We start from the raw sequence: 24880 nt of genomic DNA, 5'->3' as shown, positions 1-24880 counted from the left end.
CAGAGTAGGAAGATATATCAACATGCTTCAGCTACTGGAATTCTTGAAAAAGTACTGTATTAGGTCAGGATGAAGGTTAGTTTTGTTTTTATTCTTTCTGACAAGACACCAGTAGCAAATATGAAACGGTGAAGTCTATAAGAATAAAACATTCCTAGACTGTTTACATCTCTATATTTTACAGTTAGAGGTAGTCAACAATCTGGGATATTTCTACGTGGCTGTAGACTGTATTTAAACTAACATTTTTAAGTATCATATTCCACATATAAGTCTAATCCTTTTGACCTTATGACCCTGAAAAAAGTCTCATAGCCGTGAGTGCCACTACTACATTACACAATGTAATGAAATAGAAGTCTGAAACTTGCTGCCTGATCACTTTACTGAATTCTTAATTCTTCTAAGCTATCAAACATTCCCAAATCAAAGTCATGGACAATGTCAAACTAGTCCTCCGTCACATTTCAGTGTTTTCTTTTTTTAAAAAACAGCATTGAACATGGTACTGGAGAAGAGAACAAACCCTGGTTTTAAGCAGTGGCATAATACTTTTGTTTGTTTTGCTCTCCATTTTTTTTTGTTTTGGTTTTTATTTTTTGTTTTTACAGCCATTGAGCCCTAACCTAGCATTTGCAGAGAAGCATGCTGGCAGCAAGATTTTCTCCCTTAGCAGAGTTCAGAACTCCTCAGTATTCATTATTACACACATGATGTACAGTGATTTGCATTTATTACCATTAAGGTACATCTGGCACGTCAACACTCAGCTATTCAGTATCAAGATATCTTTCAGAAATTCAGTAAAGGAAGCTTCAGATTTAATATTGAGTTCTCGCAGCACAAAGTCACAAAGTCAGTCTTACAAACATTCTTTGGATATTGAGTCCAAAACCTTCCTGTGTATAAAGCCCAATATTTCTCCCTATTCTGTGGTTTGAGTAGTTTGTACAGAAAAACCTTTTACTTTATTACCTTATTCTTGTTCCTGAATTCTTGTGAAAGTAGCAACAGAAGACCTCAGAATGATCTTCTGAATGTGACTGATTTCTATTAGCTTAGAGGGAACGTGTGTGTGTGTGTGACTGCTTTCCCGTAGCTTAGAGGGGTGGGTGTGTGTCTTTGCTTTGCATGCAGTTATAGATTTGAATGTAAATTGGTATTAATTAAGAATACATAATGGTAGATTTGGATTTACATTTTCAATATCTGGAAAAAAACCAAGTCCTGATGAGCAACAGGAAGAGCTGGAAATAGAAATAGAGGCCAGCTGGTCTCTTCTTCCAAGTGTGAACATGTTTTATATTGTGCCTCCTAAAAATGAAAAGTTTGACTACATGAAGTGGCCAAGACGAAAGGCTTACCACCGCCGCCGTGTGTCTGTGGTTTTGGGAGTGATTACTGCTGCAGGGCTTTGTACTGGTCTCCTAACATGTCTGAGGCTTTTTAGGAGAATGTGACTAGAACCCTGCAGAGATATAAGGATGCAGACCCTATTTAAAAGATCTGAACAGCTCTAGGTGCAAAATAGGCGCCAACTCACTTTGCTTAGAGACCATGACAGTTCCAAGTATACATGAAAGCTGATTTTTAAGCATGCAGAGGAAACTGTCCCTTTTGGATTTTGCCGGCAGGTTCGGATGCCTGAGAGGACAGGACTGTGATCCACGTTAGATAGAGGTATATTTAAAAGCCCATGCATAACCATAGTTACCATGTTAGACACCCAAACTGCAGTCAGGAGAAACAGTGCCCTTATCACAGCAAGAGACTTTCAATGTCAGATTAGAGCATATTAAAACATATGCACATCCCCATTTTTAAAACGTACGGCCATTCTCATTTTTAATGCAAGAGCAACAGAACTATCACTCTCAGAAAAATATTAAATATGTTTCAGGACTGAACTAACGACCACATCCTTTTAACTTGCATCCCCTATGAAGCCTATATTGTATACAGGCTATCTAACACTAGAAAGTGTACAGCAAGTTACTAAAACTGTGCATAAGACAGAAGATCAACATCTTAATATCCTTTTGGAAAACAGACAGATGTGTTGTTTAGTCTAAAATGACTACACAGACCAAGCTGATGTGCCAGTAATTTATTATATTACTGCATGAAGAGTTAAAAAACTAGTACAATGCTTAAGGCTGAAATTCAACCCTATGCAGAGGAACTAGTGCAAGATTCATATACTACTAAAGCACTGCTTCCAAACAGGCAATAAACAGACCAATACATGAAACATCAATGGTGCTAACAGTGATCCTAAAAGGAACTCCTCTTAGGAAAAAATCTTGGGAAATTATCTTATGAAAGATTTCACTCTGAAGTTTTGGGTCTAGATGGGAACTGCAAGAAGCACTCTCCCAGATATTTTTCTGGATGTAAGCGTAGAAACACATAATTTTCTTAAGAAGCTGGCTTGAAAGGTGAAGTTTTGAGAGAGAGAAAGATCAAAAGATGGGAGGTTCAGGGGGCAGGGTAGAACTACACCATGATTTTCACTAAGTGTCTTCAATGCTGAGACAAACCTGTATTACAGATCACTTTACAAAATGTACATTATATATATTACATATTCATATAAAACACTACTATTTCAATCACTAAGTTCCTCCTCATCACTGAAATAAGCACTTTTCTTAATCCGTGGACGTTTTGAATCATCTGAAATTGAAGATTCCCCTGCAGTCTGCGTCCATCTTTGTTGTTCTTCCTCAATTTTGGCTTGCTAAAATGGAAGAAGGAAAAGTATTAGCTAGGATTAAGAAAAATTAAGATGCATTATGAATAATAAATTATTAACTTAAAGAATTCAAAGGGTTTATCTCAATTTCCAGATAAACTACACAACACATGCACTACGAAACATTTCTGAAAGTAGTTTGCACATGCAAACAGTAAGTCTTCTACACCAATGCAGGCCACATGGAGTACCCTCTATTTGCAAAGAGAGGAACTTTGCCCATGGCAAACTTACAGAACTATAGAGCAGCTGAGATCCGAAGCAAAGAATGCACCGCATTTTAAATTTACATTATTGAATCAGCTTTGTTCCAGTAACAAGTCTGTCTGTTGTCTTTTGCAGTCATTCATTCAGGGAATGAATGTCTTCAGGGATGTAAAGGTTATTCAACCAGAGGTTTAAATGGATGCTCCCTTTTACTGGGAAAAACGGTATGTCAGTTAAAATCTTTGGACGGCAAGAAAAATGGGGATGTTTCCTGACTTGCTTACATTTATAGGTTTTACTTCCAATTGTGGAGTTCTTATGGGATGGGGATGGGGGGGAGAGAGGGTATAACTGTCATTCTTGCATTTTTTTTTTTTACTACATCATGTAAGTTTTGCACTCATTACAGTCATATTCAGGGTAAAGTTATCTTAAAAGCCTTTGAGGGTTTTTTTGGGGGGACAACAGCACACAGGGAAGAGCTGAGGACTAGGGAGCCAAGAAATCTGAACATCAGGTCAGGCTTGCTCTGTGTAGTGAAGCAAAAGCCTGTAAAGAAGTATTAAAGAAGACAGCAATACAGCTGTCAGACTATCTACCTATCTAAGAAAAAAATGCATTAAATATGTTTTCAGAGAAGAGGTCTGTTAGAGACAGTGATGGACTGTATTAGGCAAAGGAAGTATTCCAGAAATAGATGTTGTTCAAGGATATTCTAGTGAGTGCGGGCAGAGGATGTACCCGGTCAGTTACACAACTGTTTTTATGGCTGTTCAGTTAACAGAGTAAAGAGGGATTTGTGGTCCAAAAACCTAAGTGAGTATCGCAGCAGAGATGACAGGAAACTAAGCAGCAAGGGAGCTTGAAGGAAAGAAAACATTGCAATGTGCAAACACAGCAATAGTGAAACAGTCAAAGGCAAATAAACAAAAAAAAACCCACATCAAAAAACCAACCAACCAAAGAAAACCCACTGAACATGCCTGCAATATAAAGAAACCAACTAGTCAACAACTACTACCAGGCAAGAATACCCTGAGTGCTACAGAGTGGACAGAGCTATGGCTGTATCTCAGAGCTTTTAAAAAGCAGCTAAAAAAGGAAGTGGAGTTTCATTTAAATAATAATATGTAATGCTTCAGTTTTGTACCTGAACAGCTATGGCTTGGCTGAGGCTATCTAAAGCAGGGTCTTCTCCTTCCTCTTCACTTTCTTCTTCCTCCTCACTTCATTGTGCAGAGAGAGAAAAATATATTTTAAGCATTCAGTGTGAAAAAACTTCCTAAAAGAAGTAGTAACATGTAAATAAATATACATACATTTCTTCTGGCTCAACTATTTTCTTTCTTTTCTTCTTTTCTTTTTTTTTTGGTGGCTCCCGCTCTCCTAGCATATTTTTAGGACAAGCGTAACTTAAATGTCCTGCTTCCTTGGAGAAAAAGAAATATTGCTTAACAGAAACCCTTACAAACAACTCTATGTTGAAACATATCATGAGGAAAGTTAATGTAAGACAGTTCATGGGGAAAAAAATGGAAGCAATTAGTAAGATAAATGGAACGCTGAATTAGCACACAGAAGACACTCTTCTCTATAAGCTTGCCATGGAAACGAAGAGATTGGTGGCGATATGCATGTTTAACTGCAAATTGAAAAAAGCTATGAGCAAAGTAGATTTTCTTTGGCTGCTGCAATAGATGAATACACTACAGCACGGTTTATGTTCAAGTCGAGATATAAACCTCAGCATTAACAGTTTAAGAAACAGGAGTGAGTCAACATTTTTGCTCCAAAAAGTGTTATGAATATAAGTTAAGTTTGTATTTGACATTAAGTACTATCCAAATTTCAATCTCCTATGTTATTATGTTCAGGAAAAGTGAGGAATTGCCTACAACTTACAACACACTTCTGCTTAAAACAGTTGTTTCCAGTATTTATTTTGCTGCCAACTATATCATGAACAAAGATATAGCAAAAGCAGGTATTCTGAAGCAAAGATTAGGAGGTTTTCCTTCTCAGCCATCATTATACTGATACTCAGATCTGTCTGCTCAGCAGCACATTAAGCAATTACATGTGCAATTTTCCCCCACCCCCAAAATCCCCAAGAGACAACAAAAGGGGTACTATCATTCTTGAAAATGGTGAAACTGCTGTGCAAGTTGATAATATCAACAGAAAAAAAAATATTCATTTAACTGCATGGGCTGGATTAGCAATGGCCAAACTGAAGAAACAAGCTAAGAGTTGAAAGATGGAATATATTAGTTCATTTTTGGTTTTACTCACCCCACATTCGTAACACTTCGACTTATCAAAGTAGTTACGCCTGCGAATGAACTCTGCTGCTCTTCCATTATCAATGGCAATACTTGCTTTTATTACTCTTCCAAACAACTACAGCAAATTGGAAAAAAGGTAAATATTTTGGGACCGTAAACCCAACCCTCCTGCCATAACAACTTTCCACAATTTACCTGTTTGTTATTAAGTGCCCGAGAACAGTTTTGTGCAGATTCTTTATCCAAAAACAAAATAAAGGCAACTCCTTTGCTCTTCCTGGTGTCTTTGTCTTTCATAATAGTAACTCTGAAAACACATAACCGTGTTATTGATACACTAAAATTACCTCAGAGACATTTTTTCCTTAAAGATCCCAGTGGGATCTTAGCTTCGCTATATAGCAAAAAGGAAAAAGTATATTTAACAATAGAAATGCTCACTAAACAGAAATCCAAAGGAACAGCTAACCTGGCCACATGCTTACAGGCAGAGCAGAGGTGATTTAAAAAAAGGTACAAGGGGTCTTTTTGGGTCCTGTATTATTCTTTATTGCCTTGGATGACTTGAAGTACAGAGAACATACTCTTTAGATTTGCAGACAACGCAGCTGGAGGGAACGACACATACTGGAGGTGAAATTCAAATTCATGAGTAACGTCAACTATTGCCGTCATTGCTGGAAAAACACCATATACTGAACTGCACCGAAACTGAGAATTCTACGTTTCTGTAGGACTAACCACCTAAACAGGTTCATGATAGGAAATGATAAGTATATGCAGTATTGTTCTACAAATATCTCCAACTGGAATCCAAGCGGGTCATGGATGCATGTGTTATTTTACATGACATACAGAGTCAAATCTTCAATCTAACATTGGAATCAACAGCTCCAGAAGCACATCAACAAAGTCAAGAAGGATTTCGACCCAGTGAAAACAACAGACAAAGAAAAAGAATGACAGGAGGTGAAGTGGGGGGAAACCCACACAACCTCAGTTCTTTCAATCTTAATTGTTTTTAGCTCTTAAAAAAACCCCACCCAACCAACCAAAGACCAGCAGGAAACAGGATGCCAGTCTGTACATATATGTTAAAAAGTAGGGAATAAACTCCTCCCTGTGTCCACCATGGGCAGAACAAGGTTCAGCCATCAGGCAAGCCAAAATTGTAAGCAGCAATAGGACATTAAAAAAAAAAAAAACCACAACCAAACAAAAAACAACCCCAAACAAGCCCCACTTCAATGCAGAAGGCCTACCAGAGAACCTGTGTAAGTAACAGATGACCTACATAGTAAGAAGTGTATAAAAGCGCAGTAAAGAAAGCTCAATTTTCCTCCAAATACACGCACAGAAAGACAGAGCTTAGAACAGTTTTTCTACCAAAGCCTCTTGGACAAAGATGTGTCCAACTGAATGCACTGAGTTGAAGCGTCAATAAAACCGACTTTAGAACAATTCTATTAATTCTTCTGCCAAGTTACTCTTCCAAGAGTTCCAACGGAACCCTAATACGACTGTCAGGCTTCTAATTGTGATATTGAACGTACCAGTTAATAACACAACCATAGGAAGAAACAAGTGAGACACATCTTTAAAAAGTCAGCAACTTATTGGAGCCCTAGAAAGTCTGATTTTTCATCCAACAAACTGAGCTGAAATCATAATAGCCAGGACATATTGGGGTGAGAAATGCAGTAGGGACGAGGAGTCAGCATGACTTTGCTGAGTCAAGACACAACCCAAAAAGAAGTCTATTAAAGCATATTTAATTAAGTTAAAGCTGACCTAGATGACATCACAAAGCTTTCTACAAAGTGTTTTAAAGTCCCTGAACAAAGACTCTGCAGAAATCAAGCTAATATTTGAACAGTTTTTTCTTAGGAATTAATAACTGGTTACAAATAGGAAAATTGATACTTATTAGCCTCAGTTGCACAGTGAAATGGGAATACCAGTAGAATCCCACAGTATCTGCACTGTTTATAGTCAGGTCAGCTTACAAAGGGGTGAACAGGAAATAAATTTTGCTAGACACAAATAGATCAGTCATGGTAGTATTTTACACATGGTATTCTGTGGCTTGTTGCATTCAGTTTAGCTTCTGGTAGTGACTAGACAAAATGTCAGGAAAAATTAGGTATCAGTAAGTGAATTTTTTTCAAAACGAATATAGGTGGAAGAAAACAGTAACTATGCAGATAGAATTGCAAGTTCTAAATTAGCTACTTTCACACAGGACACAGCGCAGAATTTCTTCTGCATAGACATCTGAAAACATCCTTTCTGTTGTCTATGACAGCCAAAAAAAGGAAAAGAAAGGCAAATAAATCACTAGAAACTACTAATAAAGGAAAAGAAAAAGAGGGGATGCTGCTATGACACCTTTAAAATAAGCAATGCATCATACAGCCAATACTTCACACAATTCTCATTGTCTTATCGAAGAAGTTCAAAAGCCGAGACAGCAGGAGGCCCCTAACCCCAAACACACAGAGTCTAGGTACATGACCAAACGTCTGCGGGGAGTTCAGAAGCATCAAATTTAGGGAGAACAGGCCCCTCAATGGACATTAAACACCAGCATTACCACAATTTACACCAGTGTTAATCAACTAAAACAGACAGCCCGCCCTGGAAACAATAGAGACAGTAGATGCCCAGTTGTATTGGTCACTGTATGTCTGCCAGATCCCTATGTAAGGGTTTTCCTCTCAGTCAATTTTAAAAAAAAGTGCTTTTCTAAAATTGTAGTTTGGCTTTTCCTGCTATTTGTCACCTGAAACACGCTCCTGAGACTTCAAAAAGTTTGCATTTATCTCTGTATCTCACAGATTATTACAGCAGCTACTAAAAGTTACAGTAGATATTTGCTGCTGTAGAATTGAAAACTGAAGTCTTGAGTCTCATTATTCTGACCAGTTTAAAAAAAAAAAGAAAACAAAACAGCAAGTTCCTTACTGTGGCATTTATTTCTATTATTTCACAAGTATTGTTCATGGATACTGCACATATTAAAAGCTGTTATTATGCAGCCATATATCTAATCTTAAATATAACACTAAGCAGTCTTTCTAGTATGAAAAATAGAGGAATTCTACATTGCAGTTCTGGGAGCTGTCTGTGGGAATTGTGACATCTAGTTCACAGAAGCAGAAGCTCCCAGTTTTACACTTACCCACTTGTGTCCCAGGCAGTGTTTGAGGGAGGGGGGACAACACTTACTGAAAGAATATTGTTTCAACTATTTCAGATAAAAGACCACACAACAACATTCTGCTTGCTTGTAAGAGGTGGTTAGCAAAACCTGTCCCCAACACAAATATTCTTATATTATGCGTGTAACTCCAAGAACTTCCAGTTGTTAAATTAAATTTATATTTTATTAAAAATGAACAGGACATCAATACAGTTCCACATTCATACTTAAATTATAAAAAGCACAAGACTTTCAAGTGAAACAGAGACATTAAGTATTTAAAACAAAAGCTACAAAAATAGCAGGCCAGATCAGGTCACTTACTTGACAACTTTCCCATACTTTGAAAATATCTGAAATATGAAACAAAATAAAAAGATTTAACAATAGAAAATGGCACATCATTAGTAATAAATTAATTAAGACAAACTTTTTGAAGAGGTCTATATCACTATTGTATTTACACTCAAAATTGTTGTCAACAGGTTTAATCTGCACAGTGCAGCTCTTAAAAACTTACCCTGTATAGATCGTTGTTTGTCAAAGCAAAAGGTAAATTGGACACATACACTGTGCTTTTGCTTGGTGCCAACCCACCACTCATTTTTCTGCTGGAAGGAGAAAGAGAGAAGAATTAAAATGTATTCAATAGAGCAATTTATTACAAAACAGTTGCAAGACTTTTTAAAAGTTGTTTTTGAAACCCAGCCCAGACAATCATGGTAAAGTTGCAGAAAAGCATAGCTTTCATTTCCCTTTCATAATTTTACATGAAATTAGTGCTCGCCTTCATGTGCCACAGAAGACGTATATTCCTTCCCCCTCCCCTGGATCCAAAGCAAATTTTTGCTCTACGTGAGTAAATTTGTAAGTAATGAAAAAAACAGACAAGTAAGTGCACTTAAAATAAGCCTCTGCTGATTTGTGCAGTAAAGAAAGGTTTAGGTCCAGAAAGAAACAAGTAATCTCCATTTATTGAACATTCTGGCCCATATGTGAAATTAATGACCTTCGTTCAAGTAGCTGCATGTTCTGATTCTTTGTACAAGTTTCAGTTCAGCTGCATTCAACATAAAATAGCCCACATTTGGTTAAGGGGGGGAAACAACACCCCAGCTTTCCTAAAGCAGAGTCCTAATTACTGGGGGGAAGATACTGCACTGGCTTTAAAATGTATCTCAGCTGCTAAAGCACCAAGTATTTTCTCTGGTATCTATTGCTCAGACTTCTACATGGCTCTGGAACTGCAACTGTCCAGAGCTTGTCACAGACAGCATCTGCCCTAGAGGCATCCCCCCACCTCCTCCTGAGTAAACAGCTCTATACTGGAAATCTCAAAGCCATTGCAATTTCCAATCACTATTAAGCTCTTGAAACAAGTAGCCAAGACTATGCCTAGAAACAATGAATCAATTAAAAAACCTTGTTATAACTGCATACACATCTTCTAATACTAGGTGAAGAGTAACTGAACTAACTTGAAAAAGAACAGCCTATGTTTTTCCTCATGTTTGGACATTTCCCAGAATTTTAAGTGGTGCTGAAGTCTGTGCAAAACACTTCTTCCCTTCCATCAATTCTGTAGTCATGGCTTGGTCCAAGAGCTAAGTGAGTAAAATTTAAGATCAGAGTAAAGCACAACCCTTATGAGAGGGCACACCAAATAGTACAGCAAAAAAACATTCCCTACACAGTCCAATTACTACCTCCTTATCCAGTTTCCTGCAGCCTTACTCCTGCTTCTTGGCACCTCTAGCCAATTCCTAACTGAGGATCAAGCCATTTCTTCAGCAAGACCAATTCATTTTAAAAATGCAGACAAAAGCTGATGAAGGGATGAAAGAAGCTAAGGCATTCGAAGTGAACATCCGTCACAGTACACACAGTTTCTTCGGGGACTTTTCAGGCAGTGAGTTTGAGCAGATTGCTTGGCCAAGTGCCAAGAGAGTAACTAGTATCACACTCTAATCCGGCTGTGGTTATTTTCTGGCATTTCATGATTCAGTCATCTGAAGAGCTGGCATTCCCAGAAGACAAGGATTATCCAAGTGTTTTGCTTCTCTTTCCTGACATGCTTACTGTATCACAATTCATTTGAGTGGCAGTTTCCAAGTGACTGAATTCTGAGTTCTTCCATGTTCAAATACTGTGTTTTTTGGCATAAGCAGAAATGGCAACATAAAGGTTAAGCAAATGAAAACAGAATAAATTTGTAACAAAGGACACACATTGCATCTGGTGTTATGCAGACTGGATTCATTATTCCAAATTCCTTGCTGCTTGGCATTAGTATCCTTGACAAGCCTAACCAGACTGACTTGGCAACATGCCATGCGAATGGATGGCCTGAAGTGCAGTTATCCAGATGCACAGTGGATACAAAGGATACGGCAAGAGCTACCTCAGCACTGCACTATGGTACGTTGCCAATGCTAATATATTGCAAAGCGGAGGAGAAAGCAGTAGAGGTGAACCTCAGGTGCCTGTAAATAGCAATTTAACTCTGCCTAAAAGACAAGAGAGGTTAGAGCACCTTGTAGTAGGAGACCAAGCAGGCTCCGTCTTAATGAACAGATGCCAGCGAGCACGGCATGACTGGAAAGCAGTCAGCTTGCGCATTCCACAACACTGCAGTGCAAACCTCTGAACAGAAGGTGATATGTCATGTGAAGATTACTACAGGCCTAATAGCTCAGTCGATAGGAAATTATTAATGAATGCAAACTACAGAACTGCCATTTTCAGGTGCACACTACTTTTTCCAGAACCAAGCTGAATGAGTTGCACCCTGGAGCGCAGGCTGCCAGACAGCTGAGGTCGAGCTTTGTTTCTAGTCCCTGGACAAATTTAAGTGAAACAGTCTTGCTGCTCTGACTACCCAAACATTCTTAGCAATTTGTATTGTTTAGGACTATCATGCTGGGATTTCTTACTTTTAACGTCTGACTTGCAGAACAGGCACAATTTTAATAAAAGAGGGAGTACAGGAACTGTAAGGCTATCGCAACGCTCACGTTCAAGATGGCAAAGGTTCAAATTCGCCACTCCAGGAAAGAACATTTCCCCAGACATGCAGGAAGGCTTCCTGTTCTAAACACTGAGGTGTCATTGGGATGGTTTACAAATATCTTGGCCAAGTGCCAAGCAGATACACCAACAGGTTTGCACAATGGCAACATTTGGACCATTCATCTTATCTATTTAAAAGTCCTGTTGTCCTTACTAAGTCTTCTGCAAAATATTCAAACATGACATTTTACCAAAAGCAATCCCTTAAAAACCTTGAGCACGTTAAAATGCAGATTTCCAGTTACCTGTTGTGAATACAGTGGTATAAATACAGTTTTAGATCCAACTACTGGCACAATTCTTCCCACCCTCATAAACCTTAACAAAACATCACGTGTCAGTTTTAACTCTGCCTTAACAAATTCATTAGTCCCTTTTCCCTAAACCACCATGAAGCACCTGTGGGGATACCAAGTGCCAACACCGTATCAATGAATAGCTTTTTTCCCCCTCCTCCCTTCATTTATGGATGCCAGCCTTGCCATACCAGCTTCACATTTATTGGTCTGACATTTTCCAGCTTGGGTGGGGAGGTGAGGATGGACATTTAAAAAAAAAAAGCCAATTCCAGCTTTAAGCTAACTTTCTAGATGAGATGCACCTGGAGGCTCATCATTACAAGGCTCAGTCTTTTAATTCAGGAATTTTCTAACTTCATAGAACCACCCAATACAAGTTTAACATTTTCATCACATTCTTTCTCCTTGATCACCAGTCTCTCTACTTTGCAAGTTTTCACTTCACAGGCTGCCAAAATAAATAAATAACTAAAAAAACCCCAAGCCATCTGTGCTTTCCACCTACTGCAGGGGACTCACCTGAGTCTTATGTACAACCTGGCTTCTATATCCTGCAAGATCTCCCCAACAATCAACACATTTCTGGTTTATACAGAATGCTTTTATGGGGCTTCTACCTGGTTACTTTACTTCAAAGCATAGCTGGAAGCCAGTACATTATCTCCATGGGGTTGAGCACAACTCCCTTTAATGCAATAGCCTCTCTGTAATATTAATGCATCCTTCATTTATCATTTTCGCATATTGACTCTCAGGATGGGATTGTCTCTCATTACTACGATTTCTTGAATTCAGTCTTTTTTTTGGTCTTTTCCAACAACTTGAACTAAAAGAAGCCATTCTTTGACAAGACCCATCTGTCAGCAATGTTTAGGTCTCCTGCAAAATACACTGGGTACCTGAGTATGTTTTGCTTGAATCCAATATGCTTAATGCAGCACCTGTCACTCATGTCAAGAACATCACAAGAGAAGACAATGATTCATTTCAGTAACTGGCTTTTCTACTCTGTACCAGAACACATAAGGACACCACTAAAATAGTTCTGGCGCATCTGAAGCATCAAGTGGAGTCTGAATTTACTGATATTTTAATGACTTAACATCAACATTTCAACTTAAGCACAAAGTTGTTTGTTTTTAAGTGCGCAGCATCAAGGTCAGACTTGTGACTTAATCAATTAGATATGTATAAATGATTTGTGGGTGAGTTACTCAAGATAGGCTCATTCAGACTAATGAATTTGATTTCTTCTATCTTGATCCTTAAAACACCATATTTTATTTCTAATTTAACAGTATCAACAAAGTCTAGACCCAATTCAACAAACCAGTAGTTGTGGCAGGAGCTTGACTCAAGCTTATAAACAAAAGTCTGTGGTAAAGGAGGAAACCGAACACATGCCCTCCTTGGTCCCAGACCAGGGCATTAACCACTTGCTACACTTCTTTCCTACACAAGGGGCATGTAATAAACTATCAGAGCAGAATCTGTTTTACCTCTACAGAGTCACTTAAACATTACAAGGCAAATACTGGATAGGATCAGAATTAAGGTAAATAAAATTGACACTATCAGAAGGAAGAGTGCAAGAGCCTTTCAATTCGCCCAAGCCCGAAATATACACAAAAAGGATCCATGACCCGAATCAGACTGCTCTCATGTGCTACCTAACCACAAGAACCTTGGGACACCAAGACTGGGCGAGCGGGCTGCTGGCAGGAAGTACATTAAGGGCTTTAACGTCAGATTGTTTCTAAATGCATTTCCAGTATACTGACGACGCGAGAAGGGTCGCCCAGTTCCGTCACGCCTGGTCTAACCCAGAAATCGACCCAGGAAGGCGGACCCAGGTAACTCACTCCGGGGCGCCCCTTCCTCCCAGAAACCCCCGCCGAGACGAGCGGCTCCACCTCGGAGCTCAGCACGTGCAAAACAACATAAGGCAAGAGAACCACTGGCCGCTCAGGAACTTCCATGCGTTGTATTAAGGCTTTTCGGGGTAAGTGACATCCCCTCGCGGTTCCTCCACAGCACCGTGGCCCCCACCAGCTGCTTGCGGAGCTGCTGCGCGACGACGAGCCGCTTCTTCCCCGCCTACACCCACAAAAGCCAGAAGCTGCAAACAAGGGCACCGGCCGCCCCCGGACGGTGGGGGCGGAGGGCCGGGACTCGCCCGCCCACCCCCGCACCTCACTCCCCTGCAGGGATACGCGGCCCCGCTCCGGCCTACCCGTCACGGCGGGGCTCAGCCCGCGCGGGCGCCCATAGTGCGGGGCGACACCGGACACTGGACGGGACGGACGAGCCCTTCTACTCCACCGCCGCTCCAACCGCCCTCCCGGGACGGCGTCGCTCTTCCGCTGACGACAGCGGCGACCAACGCCCTCGCCGGCCAATAGGTGATGGCGATGGTGGAAGTAAAGTGGGTGTTTCCGTCTACGCGTGGGGAGCGCCGGAAGCGGTGGGAGGAGGCGCGGCGCCAGCACCGGGAGCTGCCCTGCCGCTCGGCGGGAGCCGGAGGGGGAGGCGGGTGAGCGGCGGGGACGGGCCGGGGTGGGGGCGGGCGGGCCGTGCCCGCGGGGGGTGCCGCGGAGCGGGATATCCTCGCCTCCCTCCTCCGCGAAGCGAGGGTGATGCTTCATCGCATCAGAGCCGCTCGCGTGGCCCGCAGCGTCGGCCCGCGGGCAGCGGCGGTTGGCGGCCGCAGGAGGCGGTTGGCGGTACAGGGCCGTGAGGAGGCCGCCTCCCCTCCTCTCCCCGCCTCTCTCCGCCCCGCTGCCAGGACGCGGGGGGCGGCCGCCGAGGCGCCTGAGGGGCTCGACCCGGGAGCCGGCACCCCGCGGAGACACCGGGAGCCAGCCTCCCCCTTCCAGCGCCTGCGGGCAGCCCCCGACGGGGGGCGGCAGCCTTCGGTCCCCCGGGTAGCTGGGGAGCGGGGGGCCGGGGTTGGGAGGGTCGCCGCCCCCGGGGACGCCGCCGGTGCCTCCGCCCGAGGGTCGCTGCTGTAAACCCTTCTTTTCGGTCCTTTCCAAAACCCGTGCGTGGCGGGGGATGGTGTTTTTCAGCTTGATTTGCGGTGTTGCTTCAAAGGGAAGGCTATTACTCCTGCATACTTAAGAGACTCATTTCAAACTCTACTAACTAGCTGGAGGCTCTGTAAACCTCTTTGCAAACACTTTCAGTGAGGCTTCTTGTGGGTATGGCGGTGCAGAATCAGTAGCTTTATGTTTCTAGAGGGATAACATAGGTCGTAGGTGTGTCACTTAGCTGATTTCCTTAAAAGTACTAGAATAGATCTTTACACCTAGCCTGACAATAGGGTGGCCTGTACTATATTTCAAATCTTTATTAGTATTTAAACACTTTAAGTCTGGTCTCTGTGGTTCTTTGTTATATTGCTTAGGTAAGCTCTTTACAATGCATTAGAGGTTTTCATGGATAGTCTTATAATAATTCTTTGTCTGAGGCATCTGGGACTAAAAGGGAGCAAAGGCTGTCAGAAATACGCAAAAAGATGTGGAAACCCACAGAATCTGTGCAAGCAGTGAGTAGGGTTTGACACACTGATTTTCCCTGGGCGAATTATTCAGGGTTGGTTGGTACTTTGAAGTGTAAATGTTGAAAGCATTGAAGTTTTGCCCTGTTATGGCAGCAGTATGGTGAGCTGACATATTTTGTTGTCAAAATGTTTGTGCTGCAAGACGGAAAGCCATGCTGGAGGCGGTGATCCGTACAGTTGTTTGCATTGATGTTGCTAGTGTAGGAGCCCCATCGCAGCCTGGCAGAACACTCTTTTCGTAGTATTGACACTGATGAAGGATGGGATGTTGGTAACTGCAGGTGTTCAGGCAAAGATAAGCGGTTATACATCAGTCATTGTATTAATACATCCCCCAATGCATTGCCTCCATTGCTTTTGCTCCCGGTGATATATTAGAATGATGTGGTAAAAACAGTGAACCAGCTGGATTGTAAATCCTCATCTGAATGCTGCTGCTGTTAATTTTATTCAGCTTGTGCATTTCTGGCTTTTTTTCCTTCTTGGGAGTTAATTTGACTTTTGTGGTGAGTGCTTTCTTAAATGTTTCTTTTTTCCTTTTTTTTTCTTTTTTTCTTTTAAGTCAAAATTGTTGTGAACAGGTCAGGAGAGATTGGAAGAAAGCCTTTTCCTTCAATTTATTTGGTATGTAGGCTGAATATGCCTTGACTTGTTGCAGTCGTGCTTCTAATTGCTTTCGAAAAATCTTATGGCTTAATATTTGTTATTAGGAAGAGATGGTTTCTTTTTGTATCCCTGTTTTTTCTTAATGCCTCCCTCACAGTATCTTATGTACTGTCATGGTGGATTTTTCCCTCTGCTTTTACACCTGCTTTTTCATCTTACCAACAGAAGACTATGTCTATTTTGTGTTTTCTGCCTGTCCCAAGTAGGGGGGAGGAGGAGAAAGTGACTTTTTTTCCCCAAACTTAGTTTTATCTGTCTGTCTTCCTGTCGAGGTAAGAGATAGCGGAATGTCTTTGAAGCACTATCAAATACTGATTCTAACTGTCAGAAGAAAAAGCATTGTTTTCCATCTTTCTGATGTCCTCAAAGCAGTGATTGTTGCAAAATTGGCCATGTTATTTCTAAAAAGTTACAATTCCTAAGCATTTTTCCTAGGTCTTACTCATACAAAAGCATCTAAACTTTTTTTGAGAGCTTTCCAAAGCTGAGGAGAGACAGAACTGGCCCACATTTGTCAGTCTCTGCTCTTTGTCAAAGTAACAATATAAAACTAGATATATCCCAGCAGCATCAGAGCTACTGCAGCTGCCTGCCTCTGCATTTGCAGCACAGCATTGGTTTTATGCTTTGTTCACATATGGCAAGATGTAGCCATCTGGGTTAGAAAAGCTGCATGTTTTTGAAACAAAAATGTAGATTCTGCAGAGGGTTGATAGCATACACTGGAAAATTACGGTTCCTGGTGAAGTAGATATTTCTAGCCATGATGAAAATTCATGTGGCAAGTAAGTGTACACAGACAAGAATTTTGTGCAAAATATTGCAGAATACTCAAGTGTTTTTGTAAATATGTTGGCTTTCTTTTAGCATATGTTATTTAGAAAGCAAAAAAGAGTAAAAAAATTAATGATTGATAAAGAAAACCCAGTTTACAAAAAATAATCTAAAGTTCAAGTGACCCATGTAACCTGCTTGATGAAGAAACCCTTTTTGTATTACACCAGTTATACTAGCATAGCGCAAGACACAGTGCTGTGATAATCAGAGCAAAGCCATTCTTGGCACCTGGCCACAGTGGAGCAGCTTGTGCTGCGCTAATAGAATGGCTTCTGAGTACACTGGAGTGTCTTCATTTGAGAAAATAAAGACCTTGCTTTATGGAAAGCAGTCACCTCTGATAAAAAGTAGGAAGAGGTTGTTTAAATTAATATAGAAAGTGATTATATGTCATGATATTAAAGAAATATCAACTACCTTTGCTGTATATGCTAATAGAAGATAGTCCATGTGAGTGACAATGGTGTTAGGTGTGAAACAATAATAGTTGGGGTTTTTTTAATCTTTGTTTTGGAACAACTTTGTTTTGAGGGAACAGATGAATCTGAATACAGCGTAGTAAACTTGAAGTTTGACCCCTTGAATCCTTATTAATGAAATCTTCTCATATTGATCCTAAGAGTTTAGTCTCTTCAAGGCTGTTATTAAAGCTGCGTTAGACCACATCGTTTAAGAAATGGAATATTTTTTTTTTCCTGTAGAAACAGATGAAATGTGCTCAAGATGCTGGGGAATGCTTTTTTTTTTTCTTTTAAACGTTTTGTTTTCTTCTGGTATTTTCAATTGCATCCTTACTTTATCTCATTGGTCCCAGATAAAATTTGTCAGTTTAGTCTTCTGTATAAAATTGGTCTCCTCCTACTTTTTTCCTTACCAGCATTTTGAGCAAGTACTTGGTGGCTGATTTTATCTGATTAATTTTCTTCATTTCATTCCTCTAAATGCAAAATATTCTCACTTCTGAGATTTTCCTCCATACTTACTTCTTGTCTGATGGAATTGTGGTGGTTTTTTCTTTTTTTCCTTCAGTCTGTTGGCTTTTGTGATAGTATATCTACCTTTTTCCAGCTTGTGTTTCTGTTTTGTCAGAATGCTGGGGATAATTCTTGCTAGTTCCAGTGAGGTCCATCAACAGTGATAAAAACAGGAGATTTATCAGCCTTGCTGCTTGATCATATGACAGAGGGTGTATGTGAATGTCAGTGCCTGCTGCCTGTGATGTGTGTTGGGATATTGGAGGTGGCTTGACTGACAGAGCAGCATGATGTGAAAGCTTGCACCTAGCTTCAGTGGCACTTATCTGAGATGTGTTGCTTTTTGAACATTGTGTTCAGTTAACAAGTTCAGTAACTGCTGCAGGCAACAGGGCGTGGAATTTACTGTATTTATCAACATGCGAAAAAAACCATGAAAACCGTATCTGAATACAGCTTCTGATATTTGCTGTTGGTCTAAAAACTGAGCGAGGCTCACCGTCAGGTATCAAAGTCTATGCGCATGTGAGAGGTGCGTGGGCTGTGTTGGGGCAGTCTGGAGTCTCAGGTGCTCTCCAGCTGTGGACAGGTAGGGACTGAAGGAACGGTCCACCCTGGGGCAAGGGCTGGGCATGAGGGACCAGCAGCAGTGTGTGTTGAGAAAAAGTGTATGACACTGTTCTAGTGTAACGATTTTGTCTTGCCTCAGCTAATTCTGTCCTGATACTTGTAAAACAGGAGTATTCAGGTACTGTTCTAGGTACACAGGAAAGAGGGCTGTGGGGACGGTGTAAGACACTCTCCTGGTAACATGGGAAGGAGAGGGAACAGGGTCAGCCTCGGAACACTTAATGCACGTGTAGCCCCAGTATGAATTTTTAAGGCTTTAGCAAAAGTCCCTGAAGTAGAGAATGAAGAGAAGTTGAGACAGTTACTGTGAAAGTGCCAGGAAGGTGCTTCTGATGGAAGTGCCTGACCAACAGATATGAGCAGTGGTTTGAGAATTATTGACTGTTACGTGGAGCACGCTGGTGAGGGCAGGGACAGCAGGCCCTCTAGCTCTTACCCTTACCAAAGCCAAACTGTTGGCTTAGTCAGCTTTTGATTTATAAATCTGTGGCTACATCAGGTTAGTCCTCTGTCTTTGGTTATAGAACATAATTAAGGTCAAGTATATTATAAACTGGAACAAACTTTTAAGAAGATACAAGGCTTATTACAGTTGAGGAAAGAGCTACTTCATCAGCATTTACTATCTATTACCAAAGGGGAAGCATTTGTTAAATCAAACTTTTCATTAATCTCTCATCATATGAAACTGAGTCTTATTTTTCTCTGCTTAATGAAAGACAACTAAATGTAAGTTAAGTTACTATATTAAAAATTTTTCTAAGTGTTTTTAAGAAAGCAGTTATAGTACTTTCCAAAAGCTTTTCCTAACAAATAAAAGAAAAACTTAGACTTGAGGTAATGAGTAAAAAATGATCAAAGGGAAAGAAAACTCTGGAATTTATTAGGAAATTGTTGTATCTAATAATTTGTCATGGGAAGTTTTTTTGATATTATGAATTCAGCTGAGTAGTTTAGATTCTTTCTTAATTGAGTGTAGTGAATTACTCTGTACGAATCCAGACAGATCATGGGGAACGGGCAGTTGAAAGATTTAGATTTTAAATGTCTGGTTTACATAAAAGAAAAAATGTACTTATGAATATATATGCTTTTTTTGCTAACTTGAGGGTTGGTTTTTTATAGGTAATTGAATGGATCTTCAGAAGCAGAGTTGCTAAAACTCACAGAAAAGTGAGTGTTCATTGTTTTTCACAAAAACATATATCTGACTCAGTGCCACCTCTGTTTACAGTTAATAAATCCTTTTGTCATATTGGTTCTTAACATCTGTAATAATATTTTTATATAGCCTCATAAGTCTATTTCCAGTTAAGTGTTTTTATTTTGTGAAAGTTGATGTTACCTATTTCTCCTCTGAATATGTCCTGCTGTTTCTTTTTCATATTGATTATTTTTAATAGGTAGAACTACCATTGTGAAGGGAAACTTTGAAAAGTGTAATTCTAGCAATTTCTTATATCTTTTCAATGATGTATAGTGTATATTTTATCACCTTTATGATCATCAGAAAGGTTTCAGCTTCTCAAATTTGTGTTGTCTAACGTAGCATGACTAGAATATCTTATAGTGATGGTTTATTTCCACCTGTATTTAGTTCCTAATTTTGACTTTGAAAGTCACCTCTCTCTGGAAAGAGGAATTTGTATGTTCTGCTGGCTCCCAATTTAAAACAGGAAAAATCTGCATGTGAAGAATGCATTTCACCATATATCCAAAACATGGAGCTTTGTACTAACTGTATGATGTGTTGTGTTTTAACCTCTTTCCAGATGGTTGAGATGTTATAATTCAATTAAAGTTGTAGAAATCCTTCAATCTAATAAATAGGAGTTGAGCGCTTTTTTTTAAAGTTCTCTGCTTTTAGCAGAGCAATATCAAAATTGCTATAAGGTATGTGTGTATGAATTTATATGTACAGCTGGTATCAGCAATATGCATATATTTCAATAGAGCTGTTTATGGCGTCTGTAAGTCCTGTAATTTTCTAATTATACTGATTACTGATGATACTAATTTCTAGTTGTTCAGTTGTTCTTGCACATACTGCAAGTTATTTTTGCTTAAAGTTCATTAATTCCTTCTATAACTAGGTAGACTTACACTTTTTTTTTTTTAATTAGCCCTGTTAAAAGTATGTACAGGGCTTGTGCATAATACATTATATTGGGACAAGTCCAGGAACCTTTATTTCTGTGTTCACTATCCTTTTATTTATCCATAATGAGTCTGGGTTTGGTTAATTGGATTTTTATTGTCTATAGTGGCATATCGAAGAGATGAAATGTGGTCTGAAGGGCGATATGACTATGAGAGAGTTCCAAGAGAACGTCTCCCTCCAAGGATTCATCCTGATGTAAGTGTACAGTATGTTTCTCGAGCATTATACTGTGATACTGTACCTTTATACCATGACTTGTACCATAAGGGCTGGATTTATGTACATATTTAAGTTCCAGTATACCCCAAGTTCTGTTCTTTTCTCATTTATTTAAGCCAACAATCTAGCAAATGCATCTGCGCAGCAATAGTAGGATGCCTACAAAGTTAACTCTTGGGTGGTTTTTTTTTTCCTTCCCCAAATCTATTGGAGGTGTTTTAGAATACTTGTATTTTGATCAATTGATTTTTTGGGTGTAATTCTTTGTGTTATTGAACACAGGATTTTTAATAACTTCTGGAGAACCAAAGGCCATACTATGTTGCATTTTTCCCCTGACCTTTTTTTTTATGTTTCTGTCTTTGAAGTGATTTGAGGTGTAAAATGACTACTTTCAACGTTGTTCTTGTCACTGATGCAGTTTTTTATTATGATAACTAAAGTACAGAAGGAAATGATTATAACAAATGTTGAAAACACATCTTTGCTAAAGAAACTGTGTTTTGGAGCCCTGTAAGGGAAATGCCTATCAAGAGAGTATCAACGGAAATCTACTTTGTAGGCATGGAGACTTCTACTGCATGCTATGCTTGTAAAAGCAAATGCAAAAGCTGTGCTTACTCTGCTGTAGCATAACTTTAGAATGCTTTTAGAAAATCTCTGTACCGAAGAGTTGGGTAAAATTATTTTTTTTGTCCTGTGTCTGAAATTTCTGAAGAAGAAAGAAAAGAGGTTGCAGTTTCGTCTTTTGAACTATTACAGCTTAAATAGAAATTTAAGAATAGTTTTTGATACTTCTATTTACATGCTCTGTATTTGACAAAATAAAATTTCAGGTACCTATACCTGTTATCTGGCTTTTAATTTTAAATGTTGGAATAATAGCATAGCTGATTTAGCATACTTTCTGGGTTCCCTCTACTATATTTTCAGCTTGTTGTTTTGGAAGCATACCAGTGCTGGTAACTTGGTAACTGGTTATGTAGTCTTCCCTATTGAGTAGGGTTTTTAGTATTTGGCTGCTCTGTGACTTTTTTAACTCTTTTTACAGGCAACAACAAAATTTCTGCATTTTCAGCAAACTGCAAATCCGATAAGTTTGCACAGGGTATTTAGTCAGCTGCTTCTCCAAAATATTTGTCAGCAATAGGACTTGAGGAAAGGCAGGATGTATTTTCATAGATATACTTTTTTTTAAATTGATGTTAGTCAACACATTGCTAATTTAACCATTGCAACAGTGACATTCCTAAATTCCTCTAGTCTTTCAAGCTGTCCAGGGAACAATGCATGGCATATGCGTTATGTTAATTTACTTGAAAATTTAAAAGATATGATGCATTCATTTTGCTGCAAGAATTGACTAGATAGTTCAGTGCTAGCTTTTTATTACATGTGTTTGGAACTGGGGATGAAGGGACTAGCAGAATGCACTCATTTATCGCAATCAATACTATCCATCTAAACCACAACAACACGCCCAGTAGCTGGGCAAACCAAGATCTGGTGTCTCTCTACCTTACTGAAAGATGGATATGAAGCGCCTTCTCATACAGCTCTGCTGTTTCAAGATAATTGTCAGGCAGTTTCTCTCCTTGTAAGCCTGTGCCGTTGTATCTGTGGCCACGTATAGAGGTCTGACTTAATTTTGATGAGTAAAATGCAATTAATTTATTCAATTTATGAATGCATTTAACATTTGCTGATAGGTTAGTGCATTGGAACTGAGACATGCCAAAGATACATAATGAATTATATTTTGATTGAGAGCAAGAAACTAATCTAAAACGGGTGCTATTTATATATCACGTATAGATAGTAGTAGAAACACATGCTTTCAGATCCTGGTAGACAACATAAAGTTGCAAGCACTTGGCGCAATTACCCGTAAGTGGGTAAGCCTTAAGCTTCCATGTAACTATCCTGTATGTCAATACAGTTATGTGATGGGGACTTCTGGATGAGGTTAAAGCACAGAGAAGTTTTATTTTAGCTTCAGAGCACATCATCTTTGTAAGACACCAAACTGAAAAAAAATACGTGTGGAGGATTTCAATGAGGTAAGGGTAGATCAAGCATTGTGGCTGTGTATGAATATGTATGTAGTCTCTATTTCGCATCAGTGTGGCTGTAGACTGGCTTTGGATTGCCCTCTAGTGAATTTGTTGGGTGGTCTCTGAAATCAGAACTAACTTTTTTTGCACGACAGTATTTAGGAGTTTATGAATTTAATGTATTTTTCAAAAAAAACCCCAAAAAACCACAAAACCAAACTATTGGTGCATTAGATTGTGACTTCTACTGCTATTAAAAAACTAGTTTATCTTCCCCCCCCTCCAAACTGCACATGCTAACTCAAGTCTTTGCATTTATATATTGTGGTTTTAAGGCCCATAGACAAAATATCTTCCTAAAGAAAGAAGACTTGAAATACAAGGTCTTGCATTCATGTTTTTGTTTGCTTTTTATTTGCAGTTGGCTTTTATAATTCTTGGCTCTAGAAAATTTAGAAAATTTGTATCTTTTGCAACTGTGCAATTTGTGCTTAATAAACAAAGGATTTTTTAAATGGTAAATGGTGTATGACACTTTATTTGAAGGAAATACAGTAAATTAATTTTCCATTCTAGCAAAAAGCTATCTAAAACTTGTGTTAAAAGAAAACCCAAGAGTGATAAAAATCTGTGTCACTTGAATCTTCAGACCACCTACTGCATTGTATTGAGAAGGTGCTTATCTATTCAGATTACGAAGCAAGGACTGTCTTCACTGTAATCTCGTAGTGTGGTGGATATTATTGACTTTAAGAAAATTGATAGTATTTTCAAATGCGCACTTTGTTCTACGGGCATTACAGGTGTAACTTTATTGCATTCCTAAGTTAACGTAAAAGTCTCTGAGAAATATCTGTAGCTAATGCTTAAAAAAAAGTAGCTGATGCTTAGGAAGTAGCTAACGCTGCTGCTTTAAACTTTAAAAAGAGACTTAAACCATGCTGAAAATTTTCCCTCTATAATTAAACTTAAAATGCCTAAGGATTGCATCTGAATGGTGTCCAATTAGGTTTAATAAACTGGTGTGATTTTTAATGTTTGTCTGTTCCCCTGTGCTATTTCAGCTTTAAGATTATTATAGTCCCATATTTAAAAATAACATGTTGTTTTTACTTTTGTGTATTCACTACAGATTTCCAGCTGTTAAAAGCAATATGATTTTGTTTGTTTTGTGGTTTAGAATGATTACCATAGAGTAGTAAACATTGTGCCCAAGAAACCACCACTGCTTGAAAGACCTGGGGATGGGAATTACGGTCGGTATGATGATTATGGTCATGCTGAGTACAGAGACTATGAAGAGGGTCGCAGTTTTGCCCATGACCGAAGAAGTGGCCCTCCACACCGAGGTGTACGTAAGGTGATTCTTCTCACGTTTATGATGTTTATCTTCTCATTGCTGCTTGAATACTGAAGAATTAAAATTTTATTTGAGACTGAGCATGGATGTTAGTGCTGTTCTCATAAACTGAAATAGAATGAATAGAAAAACATCCAGGTTTTGATACTTGGTGGTTTTTGCAGTTGCTGTGCTTCTAAGACTCATGTGATTATATGGTAATACCTGTTTGCTGCTTCTTATGGTTCCTAACTGCTCTATTGACTTAAAAAAGAGCCCTCCTCCAGCACAGTGGAAAGCTCAGGGTCTGAACTGGGAAAACAAAATGGCCAGAAGTCCTCTCTGCAATGCAGTGTAAACTTACCTGGATGAATAGAAGAATGATTGCAAAATCTTTCTATTTAACAAGTCCTTGCACACGCAAGTTATTGAATGTTGTCTACCTGTCCTTCTAATTCGCACAGTTGTTAACTTATTTAAATGCTGTCATGATGTTGAATGCGTATTTTCTTTTCCCAGTAGCTAGCTACACTTAAGAACAAAATTTATGGTCCCTTTGAAAGATCATTATGGTTCCCTCCTCCGACCCAACTGTTTTGAAATTCTGTAATTACAAGCTAT

At 39.3% G+C, this 24880-nt stretch overlaps 2 protein-coding genes across 6 annotated transcripts in view; one reads left to right on the top strand and one right to left on the bottom strand.

Annotated features, from left to right (window-relative positions):
- Positions 1 to 2092: 2092 nt before the first annotated feature.
- On the bottom strand, positions 2093 to 14185 carry ZCRB1 (zinc finger CCHC-type and RNA binding motif containing 1). Of its 2 annotated transcripts, none has more exons than XM_075080989.1 (8): positions 14051 to 14185; positions 8970 to 9060; positions 8774 to 8802; positions 5443 to 5554; positions 5255 to 5362; positions 4282 to 4391; positions 4113 to 4188; positions 2093 to 2740 (listed from the first exon to the last, which is right to left on the bottom strand). In XM_075080989.1, exons 2-8 carry the CDS (start codon positions 9051 to 9053, stop codon positions 2609 to 2611), a joined length of 651 nt encoding a protein of 216 aa, XP_074937090.1. In that variant the 5' UTR covers positions 9054 to 9060; positions 14051 to 14185; the 3' UTR covers positions 2093 to 2608. The 2 variants fall into 2 exon arrangements, with proteins under 2 accessions (XP_074937090.1, XP_074937091.1); XM_075080990.1 differs by having other exon boundaries at positions 8970 to 9057; positions 14051 to 14175.
- A 79-nt stretch (positions 14186 to 14264) lies between these two features.
- The window catches only part of PPHLN1 (periphilin 1), a 73246-nt gene continuing 62630 nt past the window's right edge, over positions 14265 to 24880 (top strand). Inside the window, exons 1-4 of one of the 4 annotated variants that reach the window (XM_075080984.1) lie at positions 14265 to 14350; positions 19612 to 19659; positions 20751 to 20842; positions 24101 to 24280. In XM_075080984.1, the coding sequence (XP_074937085.1) occupies position 19659; positions 20751 to 20842; positions 24101 to 24280 (273 nt within the window). In that variant the 5' untranslated portion in view covers positions 14265 to 14350; positions 19612 to 19658. The remainder of the gene's footprint in view (positions 14351 to 19611; positions 19660 to 20750; positions 20843 to 24100; positions 24281 to 24880) is intronic. The other 3 variants (XM_075080987.1, XM_075080985.1, XM_075080986.1) reach the window with 3 other exon arrangements.

Source organism: Phalacrocorax aristotelis, chromosome 1, assembly GCF_949628215.1.
Source record: "Phalacrocorax aristotelis chromosome 1, bGulAri2.1, whole genome shotgun sequence".
NCBI lineage: Eukaryota > Metazoa > Chordata > Aves > Suliformes > Phalacrocoracidae > Phalacrocorax > Phalacrocorax aristotelis.
This window is presented reverse-complemented; position numbering and strand designations above follow the sequence as displayed.